We start from the raw sequence: 25,794 nt of genomic DNA, 5'->3' as shown, positions 1-25,794 counted from the left end.
TAGTTTTATTAGTAGTGGTTTTTCACACGGGCAGGTGAATGATTCTGTTAATCTATTAATATTTTCTCTTAAATAACATAGTACTGAATTTGAAGTAATTGATGTGTCCTGGTGGTTTTATAAGAGTAATTAAAGATGAAAGGCAAGAACTTGCACTTGTATTGTTCCCTGCATACACTAATTCCACAGGAAGTGGATTACTGAAATTCTGTGGAAAAACAAGCTCTCCATTTGAGAAACAGGTTAGTATCAACCCATACAGTTGCTTGACAGTTCACACCAAGCAGATCTGCTGTTCACCTTGTGTTAAATCTCTCAAGAACTGTTCAAATCATTTGTACATGTACAGGTGCCCCCCCCCCCCCTTTAGAGCATTCCTATGAAACCTTTCTTAAGCCAAAATGGTGTAAAGTGAAGAACCATTAATTTATATGGGAAAAATTTTTGTGAAAGCAAAAATCCTCTTTGTAATGTGAAAACAGGTTACTAATGTAGGTCTTTTGTAAAAGCAAAGTGGCGTAAAGCGAACGTTTGTAAAGCGGGGGACACCTGTACTGATAATGGACCCGTAAAAAAAAGCTGTTGGTTGTCTGCTCAGTTGGTGCAGTGTTTAGATAGATAGATAGATAGATACTTTATTCATCCCCATGGGGAAATTCAACTTTTTTTCCAATGTCCCATACACTTGTTGTAGCAAAACTAATTACATACAATACTTAACTCAGTAAAAAAATATGATATGCATCTAAATCACTATCTCAAAAAGCATTAATAATAGCTTTTAAAAAGTTTTTCAGTCCTGGCGGTAGAATTGTAAAGCCTAATGGCATTGGGGAGTATTGACCTCTTCATCCTGTCTGAGGAGCATTGCATCGATAGTAACCTGTCGCTGAAACTGCTTCTCTGTCTCTGGATGGTGCTATGTAGAGGATGTTCAGAGTTATCCATAATTGACCGTAGCCTACTCAGCGCCCTTCGCTCAGCTACCGATGTTAAACTCTCCAGTACTTTGTTTCATTGATTCTATATGGTTATTTGATTTATTGAATATGCCCACAAGAAAACTGAATATCAGGGTTGTATATTGTGACATATGTATTTTGATAGTAAATTTACTTTGAACTTTGTTTTCCTGTGTTTAGGACTGTACTGTAGCTAGTTAATCAGCTTTTCAGTACCCACAGTGTCCACAGTTCTAGCCTAGTGTAAGAATATCAGAAGACAGTCAATTTTTACTGGATTATTATCTTGCCAGATGTGTCCAAATAGCTTATTGAATGTAGCTGTAAAATTCCCATTTGTGTATTTCATTGGTTTCACTGGTTTACCTGAAGAAACAATTGTTAAATTTATAATCTCTGAAATGGAACAGTAAGTGATTTGGTAATCAGTCAGAAGTGTGCCTGTCCAAATATGATACAAATTCCAGTTCAGTTAAATTGGTTACTCATTCTTCATTTTGTTGAAGACCTTGAATGTTAACAATATTTCTTCTATAGATGTTTGATATTTATAGCACTCCAGATTTCAGATTTTCACTACTTGAAATTCATCCTTAGAGTGGCATTATTCAGATTGAGTACAGAATTTAACAATTGTGGGGCATTTTAATGAAAGTTCTAGTAGATTAGTTATCAGCTTCTGATCGAGTATTACTGCACGGACACAGGCCATTTGGCACATCCTGTCCTGTTCCCTCTATGTACCCATTCAAGTGCTACTTAAGTGATACTATTGTACCTGCCCCAACCACTTCCTTGGCAGCTTATTCCATATACTCATCTTCCTCTGAGGAAGAAGTTGCCACTGGGGTCCCTTTTTAAATCTTTCTCCTAAATCTATTCACCCTTGTTTTGGATTCCCCTACCATGGGCAGGAACTGTTGCCATCCACCTCATCCATGCCTCACACACATTTTATAAGGTTGCACCAGTCTCTTCTGTTTCAGGGAGTTGAGACTAGCCTGGCCAACCTCTCCCTATCAGGTGGGCTCTCTAGTCCTGGCAACATCCTCAAATCTAATCTTTTCTGTACTCTTTCTAGTTTAACCACACCTTTCCTGTAACAGAATAACCGAAACTCTATGCAATCTTGCCTCCCCATTTATGAAGTTGTAACGCAAAGTTCCAACTCCAGTATTCATTATCCTGACTGATGCCTTTTCATCACCCTGTTGAAACTACGATGATGCTTACAACAAAGTATGTATTGCTGCTCCTGAGCCCCTCTACTGTTACTCTCCCCAATGTCCTACCATTCATAGTACAAGACCTGTAACACTTTGACTTTCAAACTAATATAGCTGAACTTTATTTTGCAGGAAGACCTTTAAAGTGAATGATATGCTGGCCAAAGTAGAGAAGATGAGGGGAGAGCAGGAATCTCCTAGGTACGTTGTTTCAAAGTGGTTTAAAATGTTCTGTAGCTTAATGTGGGTATTTTGTTCATTGACTAATTTCAGTAGAATTTTTCCTGCACAACAGAACATTAGTCTTTGTAATTAATGTATCTTCACCATCAAACTGCTGAAGATAATTGCAGGACTAGAGGTTGGGGTGGACAATGCTGGGTGTTTGGGGATGGAGATGGGAGTGGACGGTGAGTGTCTGGGAATGGAGGTGGGAGTGGACGGTGAGTGTCTGGGAATGGAGGTGGGAGTGGACGGTGAGTGTCTGGGAATGGAGGTGGGAGTGGATGGTGAGTGTCTGGGAATGGAGGTGGGAGTGGACGGTGAGTGTCCGGGGATGGAGGTGGGAGTGGACAGTGAGTGTCCGGGGATGGAGGTGGGAGTGGACGGTGAGTGTCCGGGGATGGAGGTGGGAGTGGACGGTGAGTGTCCGGGGATGGAGGTGGGAGTGGACGGTGAGTGTCCGGGGATGGAGGTGGGAGTGGACGGTGAGTGTCCGGGGATGGAGGTGGGAGTGGACGGTGAATGTCCGGGGATGGAGGTGGGAGTGGACGGTGAATGTCCGGGGATGGAGGTGGGAGTGGACGGTGAGTGTCCGGGGATGGAGGTGGGAGTGGACGGTGAGTGTCCGGGGATGGAGGTGGGAGTGGACGGTGAGTGTCCGGGGATGGAGGTGGGAGTGGACGGTGAGTGTCCTGGAATGGAGGTGGGAGTGGACGGTGAGTGTCCTGGAATGGAGGTGGGAGTGGACGGTGAGTGTCAGGGGATGGAGGTGGGAGTGGACGGTGAGTGTTTGGGGATGGAGGTGGGAGTGGACGGTGAGTGTCCGGGGATGGAGGTGGGAGTGGACGGTGAGTGTCCGGGGATGGAGGTGGGAGTGGACGGTGAGTGTCCGGGGATGGAGGTGGGAGTGGACGGTGAGTGTCCGGGGATGGAGGTGGGAGTGGACAGTGAGTGTCCGGGGATGGAGGTGGGAGTGGACAGTGAGTGTTTGGGAATGGACTGCGTTTCAGGAGGAGAGTAGAATCTGAAGGCATTATCTAAGCATTGATTTGGCAGATATATAAAATGGCAAAATATGTTTAATTTGGCAGACATATGCACCACAGTTAATGTTAATATATTTGGAGTTTGAAAATTGGAAATATTATATCTTAGATTTTACTTGCACAACACTGTTAAAGCTTGAGGCAGTTCAGAGTTAATTCTAGCACCACCTGAAAGGGTTGTATTGTTTCCTCTGGGTGCTCTGGTTTCCATCTACGTCCCAGAGTCATACAGATTAGTAGGTTAATTGGTCATTGTAAATTGTCCTGTGATTATGCTATGGTTAAATAGGTGGGCTTCTAAGTGGTGCAGCTCTTTGGGCCAGAGGGTCCTGTTCTGCGTTGTATCTCTAAATAAGTTAATCAATAAGACACTAAGCCAATGGTTATGCATTACTGAATTAGTAGAAATTATATTTTAAATAACTAAATTCTTTTACCACTAGAGTCTCTTAATTTCATTGATATCTGGGACTGACACAAATAAGTATCAACTTCAGCATCTTTGAGGTAATTTTGAAACATTCTCAAAGCAGCTACAAATATATCCTTAAATTGAAAAATTAGTTCCTTAGGTGTCAAGGCTAATGTGTGCCTGCTATTTGGTGTATGTGGAGTGGAGAATACATAATCTTGGATTACAGTAATGAAAATTTGATTATTGTCACAAAACTAGATGATTTGCTGTAGGAAAGACAATGTCCCAGTGAAATTTGATGCCTTGGTGATTGTATAAGGAAAAGAAAGAAGAGTAGGAAATTTGGCCCTTTTTTCTGCTCCATTCAAAAAGATTATTGTTTTTTGATTTGCTGTCACTTTCCCACATTACTCCCTATATCCCTGATTCCCTGAATATCTAAAAATCTGTCTTGAGTATACTGTGACTGAATTTCCACAGCCATCTTGGGTAGGGAATTCTTGATTCATTACCCTTTAGGAGTGGAAGCATCTGGCTTAAATAGCTAAATCGTATCCATTTTAAATACTTCAGCCAGGGTAAACATTGACTACTTAAACCCCTATGAATTGTCTCGAGGAGTCACATAATCTCTTGATCTCCTGAAAGAAAGTAAGGGCTCAGCTTGCTTTAACTCTCTGCAATCAATCAACTTTGCATTCTTTCCTCTTTTGCAAGTTTAATCTTCCATCTGTACACCTGTCTGTGTATATATCTCGGTGATGCCTCGTTTGGTTTGTTTGGTTCTGGAAATGTTTTATAATGAAGGTCAATGAAACAATTTCCTCCTTAACGCTATCTGAACTGCCATGTTCACTATTTCTGGAAGCCTTGACGAAAGTTAATTCCTTGGATATTCAAAGATTCAAAAACTTTATTGTCATTCTAACCGTACATCAACTTTGCAGGGCAGAATGAGACAGCGTTTCCCAGGAGCAGTGCAATCATAACATAACAAACACAACACTAACTAATAAACATAACAATAAATAGTAAAACACAACATCCACAAGTCAGTTAAAAACAAGTTATAAGTGTCCAGTGCAAGTTAAGAGTGTCCAAAGCAGAGTCAGGTAGAGCAGCTATTTAGCAGTCTGACTGCCTGTGGGAGGAAGCTGTTTAGTAGCCTTGTGGTTTTAGTTTTGATGCTCCTGTAACATTTACCTGATGGCAGAAGAACAAACAGTTCATGGAGAGGGTGTGAGGGGTCTTTAATGATATTTAATATTGTAACTTTCCTATTCACTCCGCCACTTTCAAAGGTTAATTGAATTGATCGTTAACAATGAATTGTTCTTTTTGACTTGCTGCCTGTTGTGCTGCTAGTGTTTAGGGCAGCAATGAAGATACTCTTTACCTGTTTGTCCTTGGCCCTTTCCATAAATTCCAGAAACTAATTTTGGTCTTGGTGTTGGCAGTGTCAGGACGTTCTTCATCATGCCATTAGCTTCCCCTCAATTTACACTACTGTCAGCCAGATGAATCCTAGAATACTGTCTTGAATATCATCCCAAACACATGTAGAAGGATTCTTTATTGCTTTTTCTCCAACAGTTTTGTTTGACCAGTCAGGGTTGTTAGACCTGAGCTGAACCCCCAAACCTGGAGGACCAGTGGGCTACTCTTAGTCTGGCCCATGCCCTTTGAGTTATTTGGCATGCGTGTCTCTCCCAAGATCCAAAGCATAAAGCCCTGGCTCCAGGCAGCATAGTTCTCTGAGTCAGTCATTAAGGCATGCAAGCCTTCAAACCAGAACAAAGTGGTGGTCCTCTTGAAGGTTCCTTTTGACTGTAATGATTAAATTGGATAGATGGAGGTCTGCAGATTGAGCGGTATATATTTATGGCCTTCCTGGAATCTGTATATTCCAAATAAACATGCACAGAAGAATTTGAATCTGAATCAGTTTTAATATCACTGGCATATGTTGTGTAATATATATATTAGTTAAAATAAGTAGTGCAAAAAAATCCAAATAAAAAATAGTGAAGTGGTATTCATAGGTTCATGTCTCATATCTGACCATGTTTGTTTTTGTATGGCAGTGTAAGCTGGAAGTGGATCCATACTATCAGGCTATGCAATTGTAATACCATCTGTTAAGTTCTTTTGCAAAGGTTAATCGATGTCTTACAAGGATTGTGTGACTATTTCAAGTAATGAACTACTGTTTTTGCACATATTAGTGAGCTTCAAGGGAATTAATTTTTTTTAATTTCTCTCCAGTTTAACAGCTCATTTGCAACTTACGTTTACTGGTTTCTTCTATAAAAATGGTATGTATGTTATTGTTGGGTATTGCAACTTCACTGAGAATATAATCAGAGAGTATATTCAGCTATGATATGTAGCTGTACTGCTTGTTAAGTGGTATTGATCACAGATTCTAGCAGAATATTCTCTCCTTGAAATCCCAATGTGCTCTTCATTGTGTCATCTCCAGCTCATTTTTGTTCTGTGGAGGCATTAGTAAGGCAGAGGACAATAAATAGTTCATGGTTGGAACTAACACAGTTCTTTGATTATTTTGTTTTAAACTAGAATAACATTCTCACCATAATATATGCTATAAATTAGACCATAATCTGTTGACATGTATTGAGATGTGAGCCATTCATTGGCATAAGGAAAAAACACATCTACTGTTAATTCAGATTATTTAAATATCAGATTGATGTAGCTCTGGCAAATGTTTGCTGCTCAATTCAGTGAGCCATAAAAACAGAGGATTCCAAATTGGTGCTGGGTTAACTCCATTGTGTCCTTGGCGATGTTGATCTTGATTCTGGTATGGGTGGAAAAATAGCCATAGTTTGGGTTCTTGATTATTATCCCATAACTTATGAAAAGCATAATATTGGTGTCTGAGCAGGGTGAGACAAAGAGGAGGCTCACTCGTCCAGTTGCACATTCTGCCATTTACATGATGTACAAGCTACGTAAGTAATGTGTCCCCCTAAGATCCTAGGGAAAAGAAGCTCGTAGAAAGGGAGTAGAGAAGATGGCGAGGAAAGGAATAATTGGGGCTAAAAACATAAGAAATAGGAACAAGGATGGACCAATTGCTTGCTTGCCAGTCAGTCAGATAATGGTGAATTGAGAGCAATCGATGATAAAATATCAGCAATGAATTACAGTTCTGGTTAGGTAAACAGCAATTACAGTTGTCAGTTAACATTAAAGGAATAATGTATCCCATGAGTTAAATAAATTGCACTAAAGTGGTTTAGGAAATTGTTTACAATTCCTCCCAATTACTCTTATGGCCCTAGAGGTTGAGTATGGAATTAATATGTGGTTTTAATAGCTTTTCAGTTTTTCTTAAGCTTTTTGCATTCTAAATAAGTCTGCCTTGTACTTTATCTTATCAGAACAAGCAAAAAAAAAATTTCATCTAGATAACTTGTATTACCTACACAAGTCTTAGGCACCCCAGCTAAGATTTTTTTCAGTGCTGTAAAACAGCTGGAGTGCCTAAAACTACACAGTACTGTGTTTGTCAACGTGGAGCAGAGAGTGACTTTGTAAATCTGATGGGAGTAAAGGATGTTGGGGATGGCAAGGGTGGAGTGTAACATGAGGGGTGTGATGGGCAGGGGGTGGGACAGATGCAGATACCAGGCAATCTCCTCTCCCCTCTCCCATATCAGAATCCGGTTTACCATCTCTCACATGTCAGGAAATTTGTGTTTGTACTGCAGCAGTACAGTGCCATACATGAAATTACTACAGTGCTATGCAAAAGTCTTAAGCATCCTAGCTATATCTATATATCTCAGACTTTTGCACAATACTGTACATTTTAGTTCTTCTGGGGAAAATTGAAATGAAATTCAGTTTGCTACTTTCTCTACCCTCACACCTAAATGTAAAAACCCTTTGGAGAGTATGCGAAATGTGAAATGGTCAGAACAGCGTGGGATGAGAAATTTAAAGATGAGTGGTCATAAATGGACTGGATAAAATGATTGATGGACACAGCTAACGTGTACAGGCTTCATTTTAACATTTAAGCACACAATAAAAAACTTGCCTGTCTGCCGTGTTTCCACCATTAAGTTGTATCCACATACTTAGAAGAACATTTTGTGTGTTTCTGTTCTGACCAAAGTTTGCAAAACATTCTCTTCAGCTCAGCAAGAGGCAAGGACAACTGTTACACAGGTACTGAGGCAAATGCTGGTTCTGTTGCCTGATAGTTAATTAATCACAGATGACCACATTGCATTCCTCTGATTTATGCGGCTTGACTACTCATCAGAAAACACTTCAGTATTACCTCTCTTCTTTCGATAGTAATTGGCTCCCAGTTGTATGATTAAACAGCTTCATTGCTTCTGATGGTTTTTCTTGGAAGTTCTATCTTTTACTGAAAAGGTTTTAACTACCAAAATAACATCCAGGAAATGTAATCAACAATGTAGTCAAATGCAGTTGAACCTTTCCTGGGTCATTTCAGGGCACAATGATTAATCCTTTATAGCTCAATATTAACTAACACAGTAGCCCTCTACATTTCTTGCTGAACAATCACATGTCACAGCTAAACTGGTGCATTTCTGGCCTCCCAGGTCGCAGCATCGTCAGGATAAAGGGATGTGCAGGAAACTGTACGGCTTCAGTTCAGCTAGGAAATGCAAGAGGGGCTGGCTGGGGTCTTGCCCATATATTTTTTTGCTGTGTGGGAAAATCTTGATACACTTTGATGGCTTGGCAAAGATTGAATTTCCTGTGGAATGGCAGATACAACTTCATGCCCTCATGGCATGTAACATTAATATCTTGTTTCAGCTAACCAGTATGTTTTTGTTTTATTTGAATAGTCTAAGCTAAATTTATTAATTTTGCTTTGTAGGATATTTTGATAGAATAATAAAATTAATCAAAGCTGTGATAGTTTATTGCTTTGGTTCAGCACCAAAACTATATCTTACTGATTTTTTTTTTACTGTTTAATATATTTTGTGACACTTTGTATTTTGTCCAGAAAAGCCATCTCAAAACTCAGAGAATGAACAAAATTCAGTATCCCTGGAGGTGCTACTTGTTAAAGTCTGTCACAAAAAACGTAAGGTAGAGTACACAGACCTTTTTTAATTATCCTATATGGTTGCTTAAGATGTTTACAATTGTATATTTTCTGTTCATGGGCAATGTAATCACTAATAATCCTGGAGAAGGGACTTGGTGCTGCTATACATTCACGTGGGAGAACTAACAAAAGATGGATTAGTTTGCTTTATTTAAATTTTGGCAGAGTAGGAAAGACTTTCCATTGGGAATTAAATGAATGGAAGAGTCTATGCATTCTATTGGAGTAGGGTTGAAGCCTTGTTCAGTTATTACTTAATCTGCTTATGTTCTTTTGGGCAACAGTATCTATTCTTTTGAAGATCTTGTTCTGTTAGCAGGAGGAGTATTTTAAATTTCAATAGCCCGACAGAATCAGATGTCCACATTGCCACTTATTTTGAAGTGTAGTAAGTGCAACTTTGGTTTTTACATAATGATGTAAAGTCTTAGAGGTATGTGAAAGAAAGGCTATTGAAATAGTTGAACGTCATTGGCCTTAAGACACTGGCTTGAAGAACTGATAAACTCGAGATTCTGTGAATGCTGGAAATCCAGAGCATCACACAAAATGCTGAAGGAACTCAGCAGATCAGGCAGCATCTATGGAAGGGAATAAACCTCTGTAGATTTATTCTATAGAGGTTTATGGAGGAAGGGTCCTGATGAAGTGTTGGTATGAAATTGACTGTTAATTCCACTCCATAGATGCGGCCTGACCTGTTGAGTTCCTCTAGCACTTCGTGTATTGTTGAGGAACTGATGTTCTGGATTGGCATTTGACCTCCAGCTAGCACAATCTTATTGCTTTGTGTTGAGGTACTGCATGGCTGCAACCATTTTGAGTGTTTTCTCCCTCGATTTCAGGTTTACCAAAACTGGCATGTTTGGAATTTGGCTCATTAAACCCTTGATTAGATCAGAGCTGAGAGTTCATGAGTTGAATGGTCCTGGCAAATCCCACATTGTTAGTGGGCAGGTTATTGGTAAATAAGCGGTGGTAAAATCATCATTAGCACATCCCTTGCTTTACTATCTTAATGTAAAACCTTTATATCAATATAATTGTCATTCCATTATGTTGAGAAAAATGTGTCTTTATAGTTGATTGCTTTCTTCTATTTCAGCTACCTTTTTGACCATTCTGATGGCAAGCTTTTTAGTTAAATTTATTTCATGTTTGCTGAACCAATTGAATATTACTGAAATAGAGCTCTGGTTGTCAGTGCCCCTCTGGTATTTCTCCCCTGTATGTGTGTTGAAGGTGAAATGCAAGCTAACAAGGACAGTTTTATTGTTACCATTCAATGGAAGGTGCACTTTTCTAATAGAAGCATTTGGTGTCCAACATATAACATGGTTAACCATAAGCTGTATTCCAACTAGCAGTGCAGTCAAGAAGGGAAATCAAATAGACAAAATATTCCATGAAAGTAAATGTCATGGTGTATATTTTTTAAAAGAAATAGTTAACTTCAGGACAAATCAATTCAGTCGTAATGAATTAATAACATTGGGATTCATGAATGGGGGTGTAAATATCATTGACAGAGGAGTAGTTAAAGACTGGGAACCAATGTACAGAACTGGATCTGTATGCTTTTGAAAAATTGTTTTCAGTGAGATTCCATGATTGAGACCAGGTTCTCTGATGTAAATAATATTAATGAAAGGCAGTATAATGTACCCAAGCTAACGATCCATAAAACACCAGGTACTGAGCTGTCATGACAATGTAAGAAATGGACCAAGTGAAAGGGCAAAAGAATGACTGGATGAGGAAGTGTAAGCATTCCTCATTTTAATTAGAGTAGCAAAATAAAATATTTGAAATAGATACCAGTGATCTGGAAATGTTGATATCTAAGAGTAAGAAGGCAAATGACTTTTATTCCGAGAGAGTTGAGTGCAAGAATAATTAATGTTATTATTCCAGGCTTTGAAACCACACCCAAAACAGGACATGCTTTTCGCAAATGGGAAAGGGGGACAAAATAGTAGTAAGGCTATAAGATGCTTTTGCTTTAATAAGAGAAGTATTGAAAGTTTGTAAAGACAGTGGGCATAAATTTTGCATGTGTGGAAAGACAAAAGGCATCAAATAAGCCATGGCATTGATTTGCAGCATATATGCATCTAAGATGATTGACAAAGTGCTTTACGTAAGCTATTAGAAATATTTAACATCACATTAAATTCCATTTCCATGTAATATTATATCCAGGGCATGTGTAGGTAAGGGTTAAAGTGTGCGGCAGGTAAACATGGAAGCACCTTTTTTTTCCCCGAGGCTTTGTTATTTTTATATACTTGTATTTTAAAGTCAATCTATCGATGGGGCAAAAATTCATGTTCTTTCCTTTGGCTTTGTCTTCATTATAAGCAGTTTCATATCAAGTTTCATTAATGGCATATTAAATTACTTGTTTAAATCATGAAATCCTTACACAAAATCATAAGGGAGCCCCCACCCCCAACCAGTTGTCCTTATTAGTCTGTTTTGATAGTTTACAAGCTTCTTTTCTTTTCAAGGATGTTAGTTGTCCAATCAAGCAAGTGCCTACAGGTAAAAAGCAGGTGCCTTTGAACCCAGACAACAGCCAGTCCAAACCAGGCAATTGCCCTTCCCTCGCAGTTCCCAGCAACGAGTTTGAACCTAGCAACAGCCATATGGTTAAATCCTATTCGCTGCTCTTCAGAGTGACACGTCCAGGCAGGAGGGAGGTCAATGGATTGACTAATGGAGAGATTAATGAAAATATTGGTAAGTATATTCTATCGAAGCTCTGCTAATTAGCTTGCATCTATTTGTAATGTCTTATGCAATTAAGTCCCAAGTCAATGCATGTGCATTAAGGGTTATAAAGAATATATTAACCTATAAAATGCAGGAAATGTGGTTCAGATAATCTGACATAAATTTGTTTTGAGATTTATTTGCACCAAATCAGCTTAATTTGAATTCTGTAGCAATGTAGATGTACAAATCTAATTTTATTAAAACATTTAATTTAACAATAAATGTTTGTGTTGACTGGATTATTCTTTTGAAATTTGATTGTTTTTGGACAAGGAGCTATATATTAGAAGTTCTTAAACCATAAAATTTTGGATCACTGAATTGGTGAGCTGGTGAAGCTAATCTGAATTTAGGAAATGTGTGAGCAAGTAATTCTCATTACTTATAGTGTGTCTAACATTTCATAACCAGGTGTTTTTGCAGTGTAGGTACTTTGTATTGTGGGGAAGCAGCATAACCATCAATTTATACAGAAGATGCCATTTATGGTTAATGTAATAATATCAAATATCTTATAATTCTGATTGACATGGGTTTTTAAGGCAGATGACCAAGCTTGGTTAAAGGTGTGCTTTAAGGATTGTCTTCAAGGACAAAAAAATAGTGGAGAAGTCAACAAATTTTAAAAGAAATTTCAGCAATCAGTTTGGCAGTTGATCGCCATCAGTGGTGGAATAATTGGTTAAAATAAATAACTAAATTTTGTTTCTGTGATAGTTGAGGAATACACAGATCTTTGCAGTAGGAATTGGAAATACAATCTTCTAACTGAGGTGAGGGTGTTTCCGCTGACCCAAGTCTAACAGTTTAATGTGTTGTGCATGAAATGTGCTGATGGCTTCATGCAAATATCACTGTTCTACATAAGAAATTTGCATTGGATTTAGTATCTGCTCAACGTAATTATGTTACATGCTCTGTTGAAGGATAAAAGTTGATTTGTTTTTGAACATTTAATGTTGACTCACCTTGGCCTAATTGAATGAATTTCCAGGACTCAAGTTACTTAAACACAGTAATCTATCGTAAAGGTTTCTGTAAGTGACTTGCATTGCTATTTCAGGTGTAACACTTAAATTATAGAACCATTATAAAAGAACTTCATGTGAGACGTGAAACAGCAGATGGTTGAATCTGGAGCAATGATTTGCTGGAGGAACTCAGTATGTCAAGCAGTATCTGGTGGGAAGAAAAGAATTGATGTTTTTAATTCTCTCCTTCCCCATACACACACACATACCTCAACCTGCTGAGGAAACCAATGCGGTCACAGGGAGACCATACAAACTCTTTAAAGACGGGAATTGAACCTGTGTTACTGGCACTGGTGCTGTAATAGTGATACACCAACTGCTACACAATAGTGTCCTCGCCCCATCTGCTCCTCTTCCTTTGCTCAAGGAGCTGATCCCAGGAGCACTGATTTGTAATGGAATTGAATTGTATTGACTTTATTTCTGACATCCTTCACATACATGAGGAGTAAAAATCTTTGTTACATCCCCGTTTGAATGTGCAATTTGTAGTAATTTGTAATAAGTAGTGTGTACATGAAGATATACACCAGAACAGCCAATTAGGCTTGGAAATACAATTGTGTCAACGTAATTAATCAGTCTGATGGTTGTTGGAAGAAGCTGTTCTGGAGCTGGTTGGCCTGGCTTTAATGCTGCGGTACTGTTTCCCGGATGGTAGCGGCTGGAACAGTTTGTGGTTGGGATGACTCGGGTCCCCAATGATCCTTCAGGCCCTTTTTGTGAACCTGGTGCTGTAAATTTCCTAAATAGTGGGAAGTTCACATCTACAGATGCTCTGGACTGTCCGCATCACTCTCTGCAGAGTCTTGTGATTGAGGGAAGTACAGTGATACAGCTAGTCAGGATGCTGTCAAATTTGCCCCTGTAGAAAGTCCTTAGGATTTGGGCACTTATGCCAAACTACTTCAACTGTCTGAGGTGAAAGAGGCGCTGTTGTCCTTTTTTCACCACGTAGCCAGTATGTACAGACCAAGCAAGGTTCTCTGTGATGTGTGTACCTAGGAACTTAAAGCTGTTCACCCTCTCAACCCCAGATCCATTGATGCCAGTAGGGGTGAGCCTGTCTCCATTCCTCCTGTAGTCCACAACCAGCTCCTTTGTTTTTGTGACATTAAGGGAGAGGTTGTTTTCTTGACACCACTGTGTCAGGGTGATTTCTTCTCTATAGGCTGCCTCATTATTTGAGACAAGGCCAATCAATGTAATATTGTCTGGAAATTTAATTAGCAGTTTGGAGCTGTGGGTGGCAAGTAAACGGAACTGACTTGCACATTAGAGTGGATGACCTGTTTCTCAGCTTTGACATATTTCTTCCTAAATACAGCATACAGTTATAAGAAAATGTTTGAATCTTTTGCAATTACCTGGTTAATTGCATTAATTATCATAAAATGTGGTCTGATCTTCATCTGGGTCACAATAACAGATAAAATCTGCATAAACTAATAACACACAGACAGTTGTACTTTTCGTGTCTTTATTGAACATTTTGTTTAATCATTCACAGTCCAGGCTGGAAAAAGTATGTGAACCCTTGTATTTAATAACTGGTAGAACTTCCACCAAACATTTCCTGTAGCTGCTGATCAAACTTGCACAATGGCGAGGAGGAATTTTAGACCATTCCTTGATACAAAACCGTTTCAGTTCATGAATATTTCTGTGATTTCCTTGCATGATCAGCCCTCTTCAGGTCATGTCACAGCATCTTAATTGGATTAAGGCCTGGACTCTGACTTGGCCATTCCAAAACACAAATGGCCAAGTCATCCCAAAACAAATTTTCTTCTTTTTAAACCATTGTGTTGTTGATTTGCTCCTCTTTCAGATGCATCATCCGAATTCTATTGAGCTTCAGGTGATGGACTGTTTTTCTGACATTCTCCTGTAAAATGTCTCGATAAAATTGTGTATTCATTGTTCCCTCAACAATTGCAAGCTGTCCAGGCCCTGAGGCAGCAAAACAGCCCCAACCATGATGCTCCTTCCACTATTCTTCACAGTTCTGACGATGCTTTGGTGTTGGTATGCATTTCTGCCAAGAAGTTTAACTTTTGTCTTATCTGTCCACAGAATATTGTCCCAGAAGTGTTGTGGAACATCCAGGTGGTCTTTTGCAATCTTGAGATGTGCAGCAGTGTTTTTGTTTGGAGAGCAGTGGCTTCCTCCATGGTGTCCTTCCATGAACACCATTCTTGTTCAGTGCTTTTCTTATAGTGGACACGTAAGCAGAGACTTTAGCAAGTTCTAGAGATTTCTGCAGGTCTTTTGCTGTTACTCTTAGATTCTTTTTCATCTCCTTCAGCATTGCACATTGTGCTCTCACTGTGATCTTTGTAGAACGGCCACATCTAGGAACAGTACTGAATTTCTTCCATTTGTAGTCAATTTCTCTTATTATGGACGGAGGAACACTCGAGTCTTTAGAAATGCTTTTGTAGCCTTTTCCAGCTTCATGCGTCTCTACAGTTCTTCTAAGGTCCCCTGAAAGTTGTTTAAATCAAGGCATGGTGTACATTAACAGATCTTTCTTGAGAAAAGCAGGCTTTGTCTTTTTGTAAAGGGCAGGGCACCTCTACAGCTCCCACCTCCAATCTCATATCATTGATTGGAACAACTGACTCCAGACAGCTTTTGTAAAAGACATTACCCCAGAGGTTCATATACTTATTTGAACCTAGACTGTGATTGTTTAAATGGTGTACTCAGTATTAACAAGTACAATTGTTTGTGTGTTAGTAGTTTAGGCAGATGGTGTTGTCTATTATTCTGACTTAGATGAAGATCAGACCATATTTTATGAGTAATCAATGCAGAAAGCCAGGTAATTGCAAAGGGTTCACAAACTTTTTCTCGCAACTATATACTGTTAGTACATTGCTGTTTATTGACTGTCCAGTATTAAGCAACAGTAAAGATGCAGTAAATGGATGAATGTAGATAGAAAAACATTGTAGACATTGGGATTATTTTAGATTCAACAAGATATATCCTTCCCTAGATTTGAGAATTCTATCTTCAAATATAGCATTTAATAAAACTAGATCATCTATTGAAAAAATAAGTTATATATTTCCAAAAGGTGGAATGTGGATTACCAGAAAACTGTTGCGCAACATTTGAAGTTTAATATCCATCTAAGCACCTGAATTGGAAAGAGTGAAGATTCACTAGTTTCCAATTCACTTTCCAGACTGTATTTTGGTCCCTAAAAAGCAGTTCACCACCTACTTGATAATGAGGAAGGGAAGGGAACCTATCCCTGTTTCTTAATTACCTGTCAGTATCAGGTTTAAAATCTTTATAACATCAACTGAAGAAACCAAACTTGCAATCCAGGTTTCACTACTTTTCGTCTCCTTTTCAATCTTGGGATATTCCAAATTAGTTTGGTCAATCAAGCAATTCTGTTGCAAATTTACTACCATCCAGGCAATGTAGTCAATTTGCATGTAAGCAGAAATTGACTTCTGTGTTTATGGTTGGTTGTGGGTGTTGTCTAGGAAGTTTGAATATCGCTTCCATTGTTAGAAATGGCTGCGGGGAAGCTTGCATCCGCCTGAAAGAGTAATACCTCATCTGATAGATCCTGTCTGTTACAGCAGGACTAGGAGGCTGAACTATGTTTTGAATATAGTTGAGAGATATGTTCAAAATATGTATCTTTTGGGAATGTGCTTTAGAGCCATTGTACACACTGAATTGCTGGATATTAATGCAAGAATGAACTATGCCCCCCTAAAATTATTCTACAGATAAAGTTGGTGTTGGGGGAGACAGAGAAGCAGTTGGCTTTTCAGACTGGTGTGCTGTCATTGCCCATAAATTTTCATGTAAGATGTACCATTGTCTGGTGGTTGAAGGTCCACTTTCAATAATTTGTGAAGTTCAAAGTTCAAATTTATTAACATATATATGCCATATACAGTGGTGGAGGCGGATACGATAGAGTCTTTTAAGAGGCTTTTAGATAGAGCTTAGTAAAATAGAGGGCTATAGGTAAGCCTAGTAATTTCTAAGGTAGGGACGTGTTCGGGACAACTTTGTGGACTGAAGGGCCTGTATTGTGCTGTAGGTTTTCTATGTTTCTGTACAATCTTGAGTTTCATCTTGCAGGCTCTCACAAAACAAGGAAACACAATAGAATTCACACAAAACTATACACAACAAAGACTGACAAACATCCAATGTGCAAAAAAGGACAGACCATGTAGATAGTTAATGAAAAGTAATTAAATATTACATAGCATGTGAGCTGCTGGGTCCCTGCAAGTGAGTTTGCAGAGCAAGTTTATCGCTGAGGTGAGTGAACCTGGTCCAGGGCCTGAAGGTTGCCGGGCAACAATTGCTCCCGAACCTGGTGGCGTGAGACCCAAGAGTTTCTACCCCATGGTAGTAGTGGGAAGGGAGAGAGATCATTCAAATGGAGGCAGACAGCACTGAACATCAGTTTGCTTTCCATTCTTGGTACTTAATGGTTTAATCGGCGTGGAGTAATGAAGCTGAGCACAACATGAGGAAATCTGCAGATGCTGGAAATTCAAACAACACACACAAAATGCTGGTGGAACACAGCAGGCCAGGCAGCATCTATAAGGAGAAACACTGTTGACGTTTCGGGTCCTGACGAAGGGTTTCAGCCCGAAACGTCAACAGTGCTTCTCCAAGCTGAGCACAAGTTTGTTTTCCGCTCTCGGGCCTTGACACAGTGCTGTGTGCAGTGATGGCTACCCTGGTCGTACATTCTTGTGAGCCAATTTCACTGATTCCTTTGGGAAGTCATACAATCTCAGGTTTGTTTAGATGGTTCAAAAATATATTTCTTAAAGGGTAATTACAGGCTGCAGATTGCAGTGATAATATACCCAGTTGAGTATCTAGTAGTCTTGTGAGCTGCCCACAAAATCTTGCCAGTGTCATCTTGGAAAAGGTTGAAAATGTATGGAAGCAAAGAAGTCCTTCAGTCTTCCTTTTCTAACAACTGCTGGTTTTGTGCTTATATTGAAAGCATAGGACCTTTGAGACATTTCTATTATAATAGCTTGGTCTTAAGAGGCTAAATTTTAAGCTGTTCAGTTGAGGAAGATTTCAACAAACATATGCTTCTATTTCTGTATTTCGATTGCTGACAGAATTTTAGTGCTTAATCCTTTTTGGTCTACTCTATGTGGATATTATTAGTTATCTTGCATTTGCAGATTTTGTGTAGCATAGATCTCTTGACAAGTTCATTGCCGACTTTATAGTCGCACTCCCTTAAACTTGTAAAATGGGTTGCTGAGATGCAAATGTGACTCAATCAACTTCAACATTAAAAAGCTAGCTCTGGAAAACAGGATGTTAAGAGTTTTTTCTATTATAAAATGGTTTTAATTTACAGTAAGCATTTTGGTTTAATTCTATTTATAATTTTACACTAAAATTGTCACACTAAACTTGCAGGAAAGTTTACACTCGTCCATATGCTTAAAATAATTTATTGAAACAGATCCCGTTGCACAACAATCATTCAAATCATCACTCCTAATTCTTCTTTTAGAAGTAACGGATGAGTTGCCAAGTCGGCGGAAACGGAACTCGTCTCACAAAGATGATGGGGAGAAGACCTTTGTAGCTCAGATGACGGTTTTTGATAAGAACAGGTAAGCATGCTGCTGTCACGGGACTGTGCAGGTGAAAGTTGCTAGTACAAAGGAGCAGAATTGGGGTCATTTGGCCCATTGAGTCTGCTGCACCAGTCCACTGTGGCTGATTTACCTTCCCTTTCAACCCTATTCTCCAGCTTACTCCCTGTAATCTTTGATCAAGAACCTGTTAACCTCCGATTTAAATATACCCATGTTTCTCTTCCAAATTAGTGGCCAGACAGAGCAAACAATGGCCAGTGGATTTGAAACTGATTGACGAATCTGTTGTGTCAAGCTTGAATTCTTTGTTTTAGTATCAGTAGTGTTCAAAGATTTTGGTTTGTTTGGCTAAATTGCTTGATTTTGTTTACTAAAATGGCCTGTTAATGATGAACATGATCTTTTGATTTCTAGTAGAAGTGTGATCACTTGAGTCAAATGTAATCTTCCATGGGTTTGATTTCTAGGTGCAGCTAAATCAGAATAATCCAGAATTGATCTGATTCTCATGTCTGCACCAATTCAGCAAAGTTACTTAGTGATTTTTTTTTTAACCTGGTGTTTTGGAAATATAAGCATGGCCCCATTACTCTTTGTCATAAAGTTTGCTCTTCACTTACCCCTTCAGTTCAGAGTCACTTTAGTTGTGCTGATCTTGTACACAAACATGCTCAGGAGTAAATGGGTGATTTGCTAATAAATGGGGTTAATGACAAAGGTGATTGTTTCATTCATAATATCTCAGGTTTCCTTTAACTACATTTATTTGGTTGAGTACCAGAGACAGCTCATAAGATTTCTTCAAGGCACTCTTGTCTCTGGAACAAATTCCTTCAAACTAAACATTTTTTTGGTAGGGATGTATGGTTTAGTTCCATCCATATTTAGATGAAGAAAACTCCCTTGTGATTCAAGGAAAGAGGCAGGTGAGCTTCAAGGCTGATGTGACAGAAAGCCAAGGATTACGGCGTGCAGAAATTTTATTGACGGCAGGGATGCTTACAGCAGGGTCCTGTAAGTCTCAGCGCTGTATGCCTTGCTCTTTATGGGGCAGGTAATCCTACCTTTAAGGAATTTGACTGTCAGTGTAACTGATGATAAGGAAGAAACCCCTGGCACCAGCAATATGTTGGTGAGCTAGTTTGAATGGCTCAGAAGTGAGGAATGGAATGTCTTGAGCAAGAGTTCTCAACCTTTTTTATGCCATGGACCTCTTTCATTAACCGAGGTTGGGAGCCTCTGGCCTAGAGAAATGAGACATTGACGTATGATAATTAGATACAATGATGTAGAAGAATGGTGGATATTGAAATGCTTGTCCAAATCTCTGAAAGTAGCAGGATGAACAGTTTAGGTGTTCAGGATACTCACAATTTTTGGCTGGGAATGTAGAAATCATGAGTGGGGGAGTTGTGCATTGAATATATAAATCTGTTGGGCTATGGTTATACTTCTGGTTACTGATCTATAGGAAAGGTGTCTTTGAGAGGGTGGAGAGGAGACATAGTGATGGGGAATTGTAGTTATAAGGGAAGACAGTCTAGGTTGGAATTGTCCTCTTGGTACAAAAAACCAAAGAGATTTAGCGCCGGTGTATAAAGTTACAAGAGGTTCAGATGGTAAGTAGTTTGCTGTTCTCTATTCCTTTATAAAACAAAGTCAAGTTCTTTAGATGCATATTTGCAAAAGTTGCAACATAACAACACATAACATAAGCAGCATTCACAGAGAAAAGCAAACTAAACATGAGCTGTACATAATTTTTACATGAAAGAATGCAATTGGAACAAAAAGTCCACTTTAGTGCAAAGAGTCAAAGTGGTCATAGTGTTATCCTGTAGTGATTAGGGTTATACCGGTTGTATGTATTGAAGTGTGTTGTCAACCATCATGGTATGGGCTCAGATCAGTAAAGAATTGGCATTGAATAAGCCTGTGTTCTAGAACCTACAGTATGTAGTAATTGAACTGCTTCAGTACCAAACTACAGTTTTAGATTTTAAAAGTTGATTTCTCATTTTAATTTATCCCATAGAAATGAAACTCACCCTCTTCATTCTTCCTTTAGATTGTGTTTAAAACAAGTTGTGGTATTCTGAATTTAAATGTTTATTTCTAGACGCTTGCAGCTGCTGGATGGAGAGTATGAAGTAGCCATGCAGGAAATGGATGAATGCCCTGTTAGCAAAAAGAGAGCCACTTGGGAAACCATTCTTGATGGAAAGGTATATTTATAACCCTTGCCCCTTTCCCATAGAGACTCAACTTCTATACATTGTTATATTGAACTATGGTAAAACTCACTGTGATAAAAGAGTGGCTTTTTAAAAGACCATAGGTGTTAGGTAAATTTGCCATAACCTGCTATTATAGATCAGTGGCCTCTAACAGAAACATCAAATTTTCATACCATTTGAGGCAAATGCACAGCGGCCTCCTAGGTGGTATGATGAAAATCTATTTTGGTTTAGATTCTGTATCTGATACCGCACTCATTTGAAAACTGTTTTCAATTATTTTTAGCGCCAAAGCTTACTGTTATTTCTGTCTTGCTTTGTTTTCACAGCGGTTGCCTCCTTTCGAAACCTTTTCTCAGGGTCCTACACTCCAGTTCACTCTTCGATGGACAGGAGATGCTGCAGACAGATCCACTGCTCCAGTTGCTAAACCTCTTGCAACTCGCAATACAGACACCACAGCTGCAGAGACTAAGCTCAACTCAGTGAAACCAGCTCAGACCCTCTGTAAGAACCACCAGCAAATATAAGTCACTGTGAAAAATGTATTATTCTTGGAGTCCTAGAGCAAGACAGCATCATCCCAATTTCTAGCTTTTGACTCGTAACCCTCCAAATCCCTCCCCTTATCTGAATGTCTGTCAAATATTGCACTTGTACCCAGCCTTAATCACTTCCTGTGGCAGCTCATTCTGGGTACTCCGTACCCTCTGTATGAAGAAGTTACCTCTTGTATTTCTTCCTCATTAGTCTGTGGTCTTAGGTTTTCGACTCCCCAACCCTGGGGAAAGACGTCAGTCCACCGTATCCAATCCTCTCATGATTTTATAAATGTGAATGAAGTTACCTTTCATTCTCCAGGGAATAAAGATCGAGCGAGGCCACCCTCTTCCTATAACTCAGGCCCTCTAGTTCAAGCAGCATCTTTGTAAATCTCTTATACCAGGGTGACCAAAGCTGTACACAATACTCTGAGTGGGCCCTCACCAATGACTTGTATAACTGCAGCAGATCAGAACATCCTAATGCAATTCCACAACATTTATCAGTGCCCTACCAGTCACTGTACAAGTCCTACCCTGGTTTGACTGTCCAAAATACATCATCTCGTACTTAGGCTGAAGAATGGCAAAGGAATTCAACTATCTCCCTGACTGATGAAGGTCCTTATGCAACATAACATCCTACATCTGGTATTTTGTGCCCTGATATATGAAGGAAGCTTTTCATGTGCTTTCACTACCATATCTATTTGTGTGGCCGCTGTCAGTGAACAATGTGTCTCTGTACATGTTGCTCTGCACCGGGGTTCCCAACCTTTTTTTTATTCCATGGACCCAGGGTTGGGAACCCTTATGATGCACACTACCATTCATTATACATAGTAACCCACTTTGAATTCCCAAAAATGCAGCACCTCGTATTTGTCAGGATTGAGTTGCACTTTCTGATCTTTATCTTGCTGCATTGGTAAAGGGCATCACAGTAGCGTAGAGGCGAAAGCAACCCTATTACATCTCGAGGCTCTCGGCAGTTTGGAGTCCAGTTGTGGTGTACCCTGTAAGTACTTTGTACATCCTTCCCATGAGTACGTGGCTTTCTTCTGGGTGCTCTGGTTTCCTTCCACAGTCCAAAGAGATGCGTTAGTTGGTTGTTGGGTAGTGTGGCTCATTGGACTGAAAGGTCTGTGTTGTATTCTTAATTAAAATAACCTTGAAGGACCTTCCTTGTTATCATAAGACTATATGACATAGAAGCAGAATTAGGCCATTCAGTCTATTAAGTCTGCTGCACCATTCCATCTTGGCTGATCCCGGATCCCGCTCAACCCCATACACCTGCCTTCTCATCATATCCATTGATGCCCTGTCTTAGCAGAAAACTATCAATTTCTGCTTTAAATATACCCACGGACTTGGCCTCCACCACAGTCTGTGGCAGAGCATTCCACGGATTCACTACTGTCTGGCAAAAGAAAAACCCTCCTTACTTCCTCCCTAAAAAGTTACCCCTCAATTTTGAAGCTGTGCCCTCTAGTTCTGGATACCCCCACCGTAGGAAACATCTTTTCTACTTCCACCTTATCTAGTCCTTTCAACGTTCAATAGGTTTCAAGGAGAACACCTGTATTCTTCTAAATTCCAGTGAGTACAGGTCCAAAACTGACAAATGCTCCTTGTATGTTAACCCCATTTACTTCCAAAACACCAATCTTCATGTCATCCCACCAGTTTATTAATTACCTCCTTTCATTCAAGTTGTATCACAGTTGACTGTATCTGAAGATAGAGGTTAGCTTTATTTGTCACGTGTACACCAAAGCACAGTGAAATGCATCGTTTTGTGTCAAGGATCAGCACGGTCTGAGGAAGTGCTGGGGTCAGCCCCTAAGTGTTGCCATGCTTCTGGTGCCAGTATAGCATGCCCACAACTTTCTCCAACCTGTACATCTTTGTACTGTGAGAGGAAACCGATGCACCCAGAGGAAACCCATTCACTTGTGGGGAGAACAAACTCCTTACAGGCAGCGACAGGAGTTGAACCCCATTCACTGGCACTGTGAAGAATTAGGCTATGTATTATATTTTTGTGCTGCCCTGTACTTAATCTATATTCTGTTCTAACCCAAAAGAACTTTCCTTGTTATCAACAACACCAATTATCATGTCATCCTACCAACAATAATTAAACTAGGATTTCAGTGCATCAGGTACATGCTGAGAAAGTTTATCTTATCAGCTTAGTATCTGAAAAATATTGAACTTCTGAATCTAAATCTTCAAATGCTTTTCAGGGCCATGTGTACCATAATAGTTAGCTTGCTATTATAGCTCAGGGAATCAGAGTTCAACTCCGGCACCATCTGTAAGGAGTTTGTACGTTCTCCCTGTGAACGTGTGAGTTTCCTGTGGGTGCTGCAGTTTCCTCCCATAAGCTATTGTGAGTTGTCCAGTGATTAGGCTAGTGATAAGTAAGTGGGTTGCTAGGCCTCGCAGCTCATTGGGCTGGAAGGGCCTGTTCCATGCTGTGTCTATAAATAATACATCTCAGCTGAATAAACACCAGAGAAGAATTATTAGATTCTGCACTTAAGTAATCTCTGAAGTCTTGGCTGCTGATGGATGACATAACTAGTCCTTTCAGTTACATACGTTTCTATCTTTCCATTTGTATTGGAAATGTTGTTACTGGTTTTTATAACCTGTGTTCTCTTAAAACAAAAGGTTTTTATAAGTGAAGTATGTCATTTGCTTTAACAGCCAACAGTCTGAGGATATGCTGGGGGCAGCCTGTAAGTGCCCACAAAACATGCATAACATGCCCACACGAGGAAATCTGCAGATGCTGGAAATTTAAGCAACACACACTGGTGGAATGCTGGTGGAACGCAGCAGGCCAGACAACATCTATAGGAAGAAGTACAGTCAATGTTTCGGGCCAAGACTCTTCATCAGGACTGACCGAAAGATGAGATAGTAAGAGATTTGAAAGTGGGAGGGGGAGGAGGGGGAAATCTGAAATGATAGGAGAAGACAGGGGAGGGAGGGCTGAAGCTAAAAGCTGGGAAGTTGATTGGCAAAAGGGATACAGAGCTGGAGAAGGAAGAGGGTCATGGGACGGGAGGCCTAGGGAGAAAGAAAGAGGGAGGGGAGCACCAGAGGGAGATGGAAAGCAGGCAAGGAGTGATTGTGAGAGGGGGAGAGAGAGAGAGAGAAAAAAGGGGAAAATAAATAAATAAATTGATTTCTCTAACTTCCGTTACTGCCCCTCCTCCCCTTCTTACCCCATCCCTTATTTATTCCCCCCTTTTTTCTCTCTCTGTCCCTCTCACATCACTTCTTGCCTGCTCTCCATCTCCCTCTGGTGCTCCCCTCCCCCTTTCTTTCTCCCTAGGCCTCCCGTCCCATGACCCTCTTCCTTCTCCAGCTCTGTATCCCTTTGCCAATCACCTTTCCAGCTGTTAGCTTCATCCCTCTCCCTCCTGTCTTCTCCTATCATTTCAGATCTCCCCCTCCCCCTCCCACTTTCAAATCACTTCCTATCTCTTCTTTCAGTTAGTCCTGATGAAGGGTCTGGGCCCGAAATGTTGACTGTACTTCTTCCTATAGATGCTGCCTCGCCTGCTGCGTTCCACCAGCATTGTGTGTAACATGCCCACAACTTGGTAACCCTAACCCATATAATTTCCGAATGTGAGAGGAAACTGGAGCACCCGGAGGGAACCCACGTGGAGAGAACGTATAACTTCAAAAACAGCGGTGGGAAGCGAGCCAGGGTTGCTGGCTCTGTAATAGTGTTACACTAACCACTATTCTACCCTGCTGCTCCGTAATAAAACTAATTTAACCTGGATTAAATTGTCAGATCTAACCTGCTTGAACTGCAAAATGGATGGTAATGGGATAGGATAGAAGCAAAACACAATGATGTAAATGCCAACAGTAGTTAGGGTGGCACTTGACCTAACAGCTCATGACCTGAAATCAAAATATAATTTAAAAGGTGTGCATTTTGTCTTCTTTTTTGCATTGGACAATATTAAAGGCAGGAGAGGTTAGAGCAGGGGTCTGATAGAACACTTTAAAACTCATATGGACTGAAAATGGTTGCACTACCTACATTTGACACATCCTCTCCCCTGCCTTGTGCAGTGACTGCACTACGATCATATTAAATTGTATGAAGTACAAGAACTTGGTTGTGAACCCAGTTACAATGATAGCGCTGGTGAGATGAATGTGGGTGAGGGTTCTCAGATACATCCTTCATATGCAATTTATTTTTAACCTTACAGCTGTAAAAGACTCTTTGACAACTGAACTTCAAACTAAAAAGGAACAAGTTTCAATGGAACCGAGGCAGAAATTAAGGATATTTTATCAGGTATGGTATAAATGTGTCCATACAACTCTTTTGATATTGGAGTTGACGGTGTGATGGGAGAAAGCTGTAGATTGCAAGGAAATATGTGGATTGGTCAGGAGTGCAAATCCATGAAGGTGTTGGGAAGAACAGCGAAAGGTTGATCAGCAGGCATCTTTAAAACATGAGGAATTTCTTTAGCCAGAGGGTGATGATTCTGTGGAATTCATTGTCACAGAGGGCTATGCAG

General features: G+C 39.9%; 1 protein-coding gene across 1 annotated transcript in view; it reads left to right on the top strand.

The window, feature by feature from the left end:
• Window positions 1–25,794, top strand: part of suz12b (SUZ12 polycomb repressive complex 2 subunit b) — an 81,264-nt gene that overhangs the window by 40,109 nt on the left and 15,361 nt on the right. Inside the window, exons 4-11 of the mRNA XM_073026455.1 lie at window positions 2,321–2,389; window positions 6,137–6,186; window positions 8,898–8,983; window positions 11,513–11,744; window positions 18,357–18,459; window positions 20,564–20,669; window positions 21,011–21,188; window positions 25,477–25,565. Coding sequence (XP_072882556.1) covers window positions 2,321–2,389; window positions 6,137–6,186; window positions 8,898–8,983; window positions 11,513–11,744; window positions 18,357–18,459; window positions 20,564–20,669; window positions 21,011–21,188; window positions 25,477–25,565 — 913 coding nt within the window. The remainder of the gene's footprint in view (window positions 1–2,320; window positions 2,390–6,136; window positions 6,187–8,897; window positions 8,984–11,512; window positions 11,745–18,356; window positions 18,460–20,563; window positions 20,670–21,010; window positions 21,189–25,476; window positions 25,566–25,794) is intronic.

The sequence above is a fragment of the Hemitrygon akajei genome, chromosome 22 (assembly GCF_048418815.1).
Source record: "Hemitrygon akajei chromosome 22, sHemAka1.3, whole genome shotgun sequence".
Taxonomy (NCBI): Eukaryota; Metazoa; Chordata; class Chondrichthyes; order Myliobatiformes; family Dasyatidae; genus Hemitrygon; species Hemitrygon akajei.
The sequence above is the reverse complement of the archived record's forward strand: the minus strand, read 5'-3'. Positions and strand labels throughout refer to the sequence as shown.